Below are 12,224 nucleotides of genomic sequence, written 5' to 3'. Positions count from 1 at the left end.
ACATCCAACATCCAACATCCAACATCCAACATCCAACACCCAACACCCAACACCCAACACCCAACACCCAACACCCAACACTCAACACTCAACACTCAACACTCAACACTCAACACGCAACACCCAACACCGAACAACTCAACATCTGACATCCAACATCCAACATCCAACAGCCAACACCCAACACCCAACACCCAACACCCAACACCCAACACCCAACACTCAACACTCAACACTCAACACTCAACACTCAACATCCAACACTCAACACCCAACACCCAATAACTCAACATCCAACATCCAACATCCAACATCCAACACCCAACACCCAACACCCAACACCCAACATCCAAAATCCAACACTCAACACTCAACACTCAACACTCAACACTGAACACTCAACACTCAACACTCAACACTCAACACTCAACACTCAACACCCAACACGCAACAATCAACACTCAACACTCAACACTAAACAACTCAACATGCAACACCCAACACCCAACATCCAACACCCAACATCCAACATCCAACATCCAACATTCAACACCCAACACCCAACACCCAACACCCAACACCCAACACCCAACACCCAACACCCAACACCCAACACCCAACACCCAACACCCAACACTCAACACTCAACACTCAATACGCAACAACTCAACATCCATCACCCAACACTGGATTAGTGGTGCTGGAAGTGCACAGCAGTTCAGGCAGCATCCAACGAGCAGCGAAATCAACGTTTCGGGCAAAAGCCCTTCATCAGGAATACAGGCCCAACATCCAACATTCAACATCCAACACCCAACATCCAACACCCAACATCCAACACCCAACACCCAAAACCCAACACCCAACACCCAACAACTCAACACTCAACACTCAACACTCAACACACAACAACACAACATCCAACACCCAACACCCAACATCCAACACCCAACACCCAAAACCCAACACCCAACACTCAACACCCAACACCCAACACCCAACACCCAACACCCAACACCCAACACCCAACAACCAACACCCAACACCCAACACCCAACACTCAACACTCAACACTCAACACTCAACACCCAACACCCAACACCCAACACCCAACATCCAACATCCAACACCCAACACCCAACAACTCAACATCCAACATCCAACATCCAACATCCAACATCCAACATCCAACACCCAACATCCAACACCCAACACCCAACACCCAACACTCAACACCCAACACCCAACACCCAACACCCAACACCCAACACCCAACACTCAACACTCAAGACTCAACACTCAACACTCAACACCCAACACCCAACACCCAACACCCAACACCCAACACCCAACACCCAACACTGAACAAGCAACACCCACCACCCAACACCCACCACCCAACACCCAACACTCAACACTCAACAAACTCAACACTCAACAACTCAACATCCAACAACTCAACATCAACACTCAACACCCAACAACTCAACACTCAACACTCAACACTCAACACTCAACAACTCAACATCCAACACCCAACACCCAACACCCAACACCCAACAACTCAACACTCAACACTCAACACTCAACACTCAACAACTCAACATCCAACACCCAACACCCAACACCCAACAACTCGACACACAACACTCAACACTCAACACCCAACACCCAACACCCAACACCCAACCCCCAACACCCAACACCCAACACCCAACACCTCAACACTCAACAACTCAACACTCAACAACTCAACAACTCAACATCCAACACCCAACACCCAACAACTCAACATCCAACATCCAACATCCAACACCCAACACCCAACACTGAACAAGCAACACCCAACACCCACCACCCAACAACTCAACACCCAACACCCAACACCCAACACCCAACACTCAACACTCAACACTCAACACTCAACAACTCAACATCCAACACCCAACACCCAACAACTCAGCACTCAACAATCAACACTCAACACTCAACACCCAACAACTCAACATCCAACAACCAACATCCAACACCCAACACCCAACACTCAACACTCAACACTCAATACCCAACACCCAACACCCAACACCCAACACCCCACACGCAACACCCAACACCCAACACCCAACATTCAACACTCAACACCCAACAACTCAACAACTCAACAACTCAACAACTCAAAAACTCAACATCCAACACCCAACACCCAACACCCAACAACTCAACATCCAACATCCAACATCCAACATCCAACACCCAACACCCAACACCCAACACCCAACACCCAACACCCAACACCCAACAACTCAGCACTCAACAATCAACACTCAACACTCAACACCCAACAACTCAACATCCAACAACCAACATCCAACACCCAACACCCAACACTCAACACTCAACACTCAACACTCAATACCCAACACCCAACACCCAACACCCAACACCCCACACGCAACACCCAACACCCAACACCCAACATTCAACACTCAACACCCAACAACTCAACAACTCAACAACTCAACAACTCAACAACTCAACATCCAACACCCAACACCCAACACCCAACAACTCAACATCCAACATCCAACATCCAACATCCAACACCCAACACCCAACACCCAACACCCAACACCCAACATCCAACACCCAACACTCAACACTCAACACTCAACACCCAACACCCAACACTCAACAACTCAACATCCAACATCCAACATCCAACAGCCAACACCCAAAACGCAACACCCAACACCCGATTCTCAACACTCAACACTCAACACCCAACTCCCAACACCCAACACCCAACACCCAACACTCAACACCCAATACCCAATACCCAACACCCAACACCAAACACCCAACACCCAACACCCAACACCCAACACCCAACACCCAACACTCAACACCCAACACTCAACACTCAACACTCAACACCAAACACCCAACACTCAACAACACAACATCCAACATCCAACATCCAACAGCCAACACCCAAAACGCAACACCCAACACCCGATTCTCAACACTCAACACTCAACACCCAACTCCCAACACCCAACACCCAACACCCAACACCCAAGACCAAATACCCAACACTCAACACTCAATACCCAACACCCAACACCCAACACCCAACACCCCACACGCAACACCCAACACCCAACACCCAACATTCAACACTCAACACCCAACAACTCAACAACTCAACAACTCAACAACTCAAAAACTCAACATCCAACACCCAACACCCAACAACTCAACATCCAACATTCAACATCCAACATCCAACATCCAACACCCAACACCCAACACCCAACACCCAACACCCAACATCCAACACCCAACACTCAACACTCAACACTCAACACCCAACACCCAACACTCAACAACTCAACATCCAACATCCAACATCCAACAGCCAACACCCAAAACGCAACACCCAACACCCGATTCTCAACACTCAACACTCAACACCCAACTCCCAACACCCAACACCCAACACCCAACACTCAACACTCAACACTCAACACTCAACATCCAACACTCAACACCCAACACCCAATAACTCAACATCCAACATCCAACATCCAACATCCAACACCCAACACCCAACACCCAACACCAAACATCCAACACCAAACACCCAACACCAAACACCCAACACCCAACACCCAACACCCAACACTGAACAAGCAACACCCACCACCCAACACACACCACCCACCACCCAACACCCAACACTCAACACTCAACACTCAACAACTCAACACTCAACAACTCAACATCCAACACCCAACACTCAACACTCAACAACCAACACCAAACACCCAACACCCAACACTCAACACTCAACACTCAACAACTCAACACTCAACAACTCAACATCCAACACCCAACAACCAACACCCAACACCTAAAACCCAACACCCAACACCCAAACTCAACACCCAACACACAACACCCAACACACAACTTCAAACACCAAACAACTCGACGTCCAACACCCAACACCCAACACCCAATACTCAACACTCAACACTGAACACCCAACACCCAACACCCAACACCCAACACCCAACACCCAACACCCAACACCCAACACCCAACACTCAACACTCAACACCCAACAACTCAACATCCAACACCCAACATTCAACACCCAACATCCAACAGCCAACATCCAACAGCCAACAGACAACACTCAACACTCAACACTCAACAATTCAACATCGAACACCCAACACCCAACAACTCAACACTCAACACTCAACACTCAACACCCAACAACTCAACATCCAACAACCAACATCCAACACCCAACCCCCAACACTCAACACTCAACACTCAATACCCAACACCCAACACCCAACACCCAACACCCCACACGCAACACCCAACACCCAACACCCAACACCCAACACCCTATACTCAACACTCAACACCCAACACCCAACACCCAACACCCAACAACTCAACATCCAACACCCAACATCCAACACCCAACATCCAACATCCAACACCCAACACCCAACATCCAACATCCAACACCCAACATCCAACACCCAATACTCAACACTCAACACTCAACACTCAACACTCAACACCCAACACCCAATAACTCAACATCCAACATCCAACATCCAACATCCAACATCCAACATCCAACATCCAACATCCAACATCCAACACCCAACACCCAACACCCAACACCCAACACCCAACACCCAACACTCAACACTCAACACTCAACACTCAACACGCAACACCCAACACCGAACAACTCAACATCTGACATCCAACATCCAACATCCAACAGCCAACACCCAACACCCAACACCCAACACCCAACACCCAACACCCAACACCCAACACTCAACACTCAACACTCAACACTCAACACTCAACATCCAACACTCAACACCCAACACCCAATAACTCAACATCCAACATCCAACATCCAACATCCAACATCCAACATCCAACACCCAACACCCAACACCCAACATCCAAAATCCAACACTCAACACTCAACACTCAACACTCAACACTCAACACTGAACACTCGACACTCAACACTCAACACTCAACACTCAACACTCAACACCCAACACGCAACAATCAACACTCAACCCTCAACACTAAACAACTCAACATGCAACACCCAACACCCAACATCCAACACCCAACATCCAACATCCAACATCCAACATTCAACACCCAACACCCAACACCCAACACCCAACACCCAACACCCAACACCCAACACCCAACACCCAACACTCAACACTCAACACTCAACACTCAACACTCAATACGCAACAACTCAACATCCATCACCCAACACTGGATTAGTGGTGCTGGAAGTGCACAGCAGTTCAGGCAGCATCCAACGAGCAGCGAAATCAACGTTTCGGGCAAAAGCCCTTCATCAGGAATACAGGCCCAACATCCAACATTCAACATCCAACACCCAACATCCAACACCCAACATCCAACACCCAACACCCAAAACCCAACACCCAACACCCAACAACTCAACACTCAACACTCAACACTCAACACACAACACCCAACACCCAACATCCAACACCCAACACTCAACACTCAACACTCAACACCCAACACCCAACACTCAACAACTCAACATCCAACATCCAACATCCAACAGCCAACACCCAAAACGCAACACCCAACACCCGATTCTCAACACTCAACACTCAACACCCATCTCCCAACACCCAACACCCAACACCCAACACTCAACACTCAACACTCAACACTCAACATCCAACACTCAACACCCAACACCCAATAACTCAACATCCAACATCCAACATCCAACATCCAACATCCAACATCCAACACCCAACACCCAACACCCAACACCAAACATCCAACACCAAACACCCAACACCAAACACCCAACACCCAACACCCAACACCCAACACTGAACAAGCAACACCCACCACCCAACACACACCACCCACCACCCAACACCCAACACTCAACACTCAACACTCAACAACTCAACACTCAACAACTCAACATCCAACACCCAACACTCAACACTCAACAACCAACACCAAACACCCAACACCCAACACTCAACACTCAACACTCAACAACTCAACACTCAACAACTCAACATCCAACACCCAACAACCAACACCCAACACCTAAAACCCAACACCCAACACCCAAACTCAACACCCAACACACAACACCCAACACACAACTTCAAACACCAAACAACTCGACGTCCAACACCCAACACCCAACACCCAATACTCAACACTCAACACTGAACACCCAACACCCAACACCCAACACCCAACACCCAACACCCAACACCCAACACCCAACACCCAACACTCAACACTCAACACTCAACACCCAACAACTCAACATCCAACACCCAACATCCAACACCCAACATCCAACAGCCAACACCCAACACCCAACACTCAACACTCAACACTCAACACCCAACAACTCAACATCCAACACCCAACATCCAACACCCAACATCCAACAGCCAACATCCAACAGCCAACAGACAACACTCAACACTCAACACTCAACAACTCAACATCGAACACCCAACACCCAACAACTCAACACTCAACACTCAACACTCAACACCCAACAACTCAACATCCAACAACCAACATCCAACACCCAACCCCCAACACTCAACACTCAACACTCAATACCCAACACCCAACACCCAACACCCCACACGCAACACCCAACACCCAACACCCAACGCCCAACACCCTATACTCAACACTCAACACCCAACACCCAACACCCAACACCCAACAACTCAACATCCAACACCCAACATCCAACACCCAACATCCAACATCCAACACCCAACACCCAACATCCAACATCCAACACCCAACATCCAACACCCAATACTCAACACTCAACACTCAACACTCAACACTCAACACCCAATAACTCAACATCCAACATCCAACATCCAACATCCAACATCCAACATCCAACATCCAACACCCAACACCCAACACCCAACACCCAACACCCAACACTCAACACTCAACACTCAACACTCAACACGCAACACCCAACACCGAACAACTCAACATCTGACATCCAACATCCAACATCCAACAGCCAACACCCAACACCCAACACCCAACACCCAACACCCAACACTCAACACTCAACACTCAACACTCAACACTCAACATCCAACACTCAACACCCAACACCCAATAACTCAACATCCAACATCCAACATCCAACATCCAACATCCAACATCCAACACCCAACACCCAACACCCAACACCCAACATCCAAAATCCAACACTCAACACTCAACACTCAACACTCAACACTGAACACTCAACACTCAACACTCAACACTCAACACTCAACACTCAACACCCAACACGCAACAATCAACACTCAACACTCAACACTAAACAACTCAACATGCAACACCCAACACCCAACATCCAACACCCAACATCCAACATCCAACATCCAACATTCAACACCCAACACCCAACACCCAACACCCAACACCCAACACCCAACACCCAACACCCAACACCCAACACTCAACACTCAACACTCAATACGCAACAACTCAACATCCATCACCCAACACTGGATTAGTGGTGCTGGAAGTGCACAGCAGTTCAGGCAGCATCCAACGAGCAGCGAAATCAACGTTTCGGGCAAAAGCCCTTCATCAGGAATACAGGCCCAACATCCAACATTCAATATCCAACACCCAACATCCAACACCCAACATCCAACACCCAACACCCAAAACCCAACACCCAACACCCAACAACTCAACACTCAACACTCAACACTCAACACACAACAACACAACATCCAACACCCAACACCCAACATCCAACACCCAACACCCAAAACCCAACACCCAACACTCAACACCCAACACCCAACACCCAACACCCAACACCCAAAACCCAACAACCAACACCCAACACCCAACACCCAACACTCAACACTCAACACTCAACACTCAACACCCAACACCCAACACCCAACACCCAACATCCAACATCCAACACCCAACACCCAACAACTCAACATCCAACATCCAACATCCAACATCCAACATCCAACATCCAACATCCAACATCCAACATCCAACACCCAACATCCAACACCCAACACCCAACACCCAACACTCAACACCCAACACCCAACACCCAACACCCAACACCCAACACCCAACACTCAACACTCAAGACTCAACACTCAACACTCAACACCCAACACCCAACACCCAACACCCAACACCCAACACCCAACACTGAACAAGCAACACCCACCACCCAACACCCACCACCCAACACCCAACACTCAACACTCAACAAACTCAACACTCAACAACTCAACATCCAACAACTCAACATCAACACTCAACACCCAACAACTCAACACTCAACACTCAACACTCAACACTCAACAACTCAACATCCAACACCCAACACCCAACACCCAACACCCAACAACTCAACACTCAACACTCAACACTCAACACTCAACAACTCAACATCCAACACCCAACACCCAACACCCAACAACTCGACACACAACACTCAACACTCAACACCCAACACCCAACACCCAACACCCAACCCCCAACACCCAACACCCAACACCCAACACCTCAACACTCAACAACTCAACACTCAACAACTCAACAACTCAACATCCAACACCCAACACCCAACAACTCAACATCCAACATCCAACATCCAACACCCAACACCCAACACTGAACAAGCAACACCCAACACCCACCACCCAACAACTCAACACCCAACACCCAACACCCAACACCCAACACTCAACACTCAACACTCAACACTCAACAACTCAACATCCAACACCCAACACCCAACAACTCAGCACTCAACAATCAACACTCAACACTCAACACCCAACAACTCAACATCCAACAACCAACATCCAACACCCAACACCCAACACTCAACACTCAACACTCAACACTCAATACCCAACACCCAACACCCAACACCCCACACGCAACACCCAACACCCAACACCCAACATTCAACACTCAACACCCAACAACTCAACAACTCAACAACTCAAAAACTCAACATCCAACACCCAACACCCAACACCCAACAACTCAACATCCAACATCCAACATCCAACATCCAACACCCAACACCCAACACCCAACACCCAACACCCAACACCCAACACCCAACACCCAACACCCAACAACTCAGCACTCAACAATCAACACTCAACACTCAACACCCAACAACTCAACATCCAACAACCAACATCCAACACCCAACACCCAACACTCAACACTCAACACTCAACACTCAATACCCAACACCCAACACCCAACACCCAACACCCCACACGCAACACCCAACACCCAACACCCAACATTCAACACTCAACACCCAACAACTCAACAACTCAACAACTCAACAACTCAACAACTCAACATCCAACACCCAACACCCAACACCCAACAACTCAACATCCAACATCCAACATCCAACATCCAACACCCAACACCCAACACCCAACACCCAACACCCAACATCCAACACCCAACACTCAACACTCAACACTCAACACCCAACACCCAACACTCAACAACTCAACATCCAACATCCAACATCCAACAGCCAACACCCAAAACGCAACACCCAACACCCGATTCTCAACACTCAACACTCAACACCCAACTCCCAACACCCAACACCCAACACCCAACACTCAACACCCAATACCCAATACCCAACACCCAACACCAAACACCCAACACCCAACACCCAACACCCAACACTCAACACCCAACACTCAACACTCAACACTCAACACCAAACACCCAACACTCAACAACACAACATCCAACATCCAACATCCAACAGCCAACACCCAAAACGCAACACCCAACACCCGATTCTCAACACTCAACACTCAACACCCAACTCCCAACACCCAACACCCAACACCCAACACCCAAGACCAAATACCCAACACTCAACACTCAATACCCAACACCCAACACCCCACACGCAACACCCAACACCCAACACCCAACATTCAACACTCAACACCCAACAACTCAACAACTCAACAACTCAACAACTCAAAAACTCAACATCCAACACCCAACACCCAACAACTCAACATCCAACATTCAACATCCAACATCCAACATCCAACACCCAACACCCAACACCCAACACCCAACACCCAACATCCAACACCCAACACTCAACACTCAACACTCAACACCCAACACCCAACACTCAACAACTCAACATCCAACATCCAACATCCAACAGCCAACACCCAAAACGCAACACCCAACACCCGATTCTCAACACTCAACACTCAACACCCAACTCCCAACACCCAACACCCAACACCCAACACTCAACACTCAACACTCAACACTCAACATCCAACACTCAACACCCAACACCCAATAACTCAACATCCAACATCCAACATCCAACATCCAACATCCAACATCCAACACCCAACACCCAACACCCAACACCAAACATCCAACACCAAACACCCAACACCAAACACCCAACACCCAACACCCAACACCCAACACTGAACAAGCAACACCCACCACCCAACACACACCACCCACCACCCAACACCCAACACTCAACACTCAACACTCAACAACTCAACACTCAACAACTCAACATCCAACACCCAACACTCAACACTCAACAACCAACACCAAACACCCAACACCCAACACTCAACACTCAACACTCAACAACTCAACACTCAACAACTCAACATCCAACACCCAACAACCAACACCCAACACCTAAAACCCAACACCCAACACCCAAACTCAACACCCAACACACAACACCCAACACACAACTTCAAACACCAAACAACTCGACGTCCAACACCCAACACCCAACACCCAATACTCAACACTCAACACTGAACACCCAACACCCAACACCCAACACCCAACACCCAACACCCAACACCCAACACCCAACACTCAACACTCAACACCCAACAACTCAACATCCAACACCCAACATCCAACACCCAACATCCAACAGCCAACATCCAACAGCCAACAGACAACACTCAACACTCAACACTCAACAACTCAACATCGAACACCCAACACCCAACAACTCAACACTCAACACTCAACACTCAACACCCAACAACTCAACATCCAACAACCAACATCCAACACCCAACCCCCAACACTCAACACTCAACACTCAATACCCAACACCCAACACCCAACACCCAACACCCCACACGCAACACCCAACACCCAACACCCAACACCCAACACCCTATACTCAACACTCAACACCCAACACCCAACACCCAACACCCAACAACTCAACATCCAACACCCAACATCCAACACCCAACATCCAACATCCAACACCCAACACCCAACATCCAACATCCAACACCAAACATCCAACACCCAATACTCAACACTCAACACTCAACACTCAACACTCAACACCCAACACCCAATAACTCAACATCCAACATCCAACATCCAACATCCAACATCCAACATCCAACATCCAACATCCAACATCCAACACCCAACACCCAACACCCAACACCCAACACTCAACACTCAACACTCAACACTCAACACTCAACACGCAACACCCAACACCGAACAACTCAACATCTGACATCCAACATCCAACATCCAACAGCCAACACCCAACACCCAACACCCAACACCCAACACCCAACACCCAACACCCAACACCCAACACTCAACACTCAACACTCAACACTCAACACTCAACATCCAACACTCAACACCCAACACCCAATAACTCAACATCCAACATCCAACATCCAACATCCAACATCCAACACCCAACACCCAACACCCAACACCCAACATCCAAAATCCAACACTCAACACTCAACACTCAACACTGAACACTCGACACTCAACACTCAACACTCAACACTCAACACCCAACACGCAACAATCAACACTCAACACTCAACACTAAACAACTCAACATGCAACACCCAACACCCAACACTCAACACTCAACACTCAACACCCAACACCCAACACTCAACAACTCAACATCCAACATCCAACATCCAACAGCCAACACCCAAAACGCAACACCCAACACCCGATTCTCAACACTCAACACT

At 48.4% G+C, this 12,224-nt stretch overlaps 1 protein-coding gene across 1 annotated transcript in view; it reads left to right on the top strand.

Annotated features, from left to right (window-relative positions):
- LOC140472215 (uncharacterized) overlaps positions 1–4,652 on the top strand; it is a gene marked incomplete at both ends in the record, with an annotated part of 90,515 nt that extends 85,863 nt beyond the window's left edge. Inside the window, one exon of the mRNA XM_072567472.1 lies at positions 4,599–4,652. Coding sequence (XP_072423573.1) covers positions 4,599–4,652 — 54 coding nt within the window. The remainder of the gene's footprint in view (positions 1–4,598) is intronic.
- Between the last annotated feature and the right edge of the window lie 7,572 nt (positions 4,653–12,224).

Source organism: Chiloscyllium punctatum, unplaced genomic scaffold (assembly GCF_047496795.1).
Source record: "Chiloscyllium punctatum isolate Juve2018m unplaced genomic scaffold, sChiPun1.3 scaffold_280, whole genome shotgun sequence".
Taxonomy (NCBI): domain Eukaryota; kingdom Metazoa; phylum Chordata; class Chondrichthyes; order Orectolobiformes; family Hemiscylliidae; genus Chiloscyllium; species Chiloscyllium punctatum.
The sequence above is the reverse complement of the archived record's forward strand: the minus strand, read 5'-3'. Positions and strand labels throughout refer to the sequence as shown.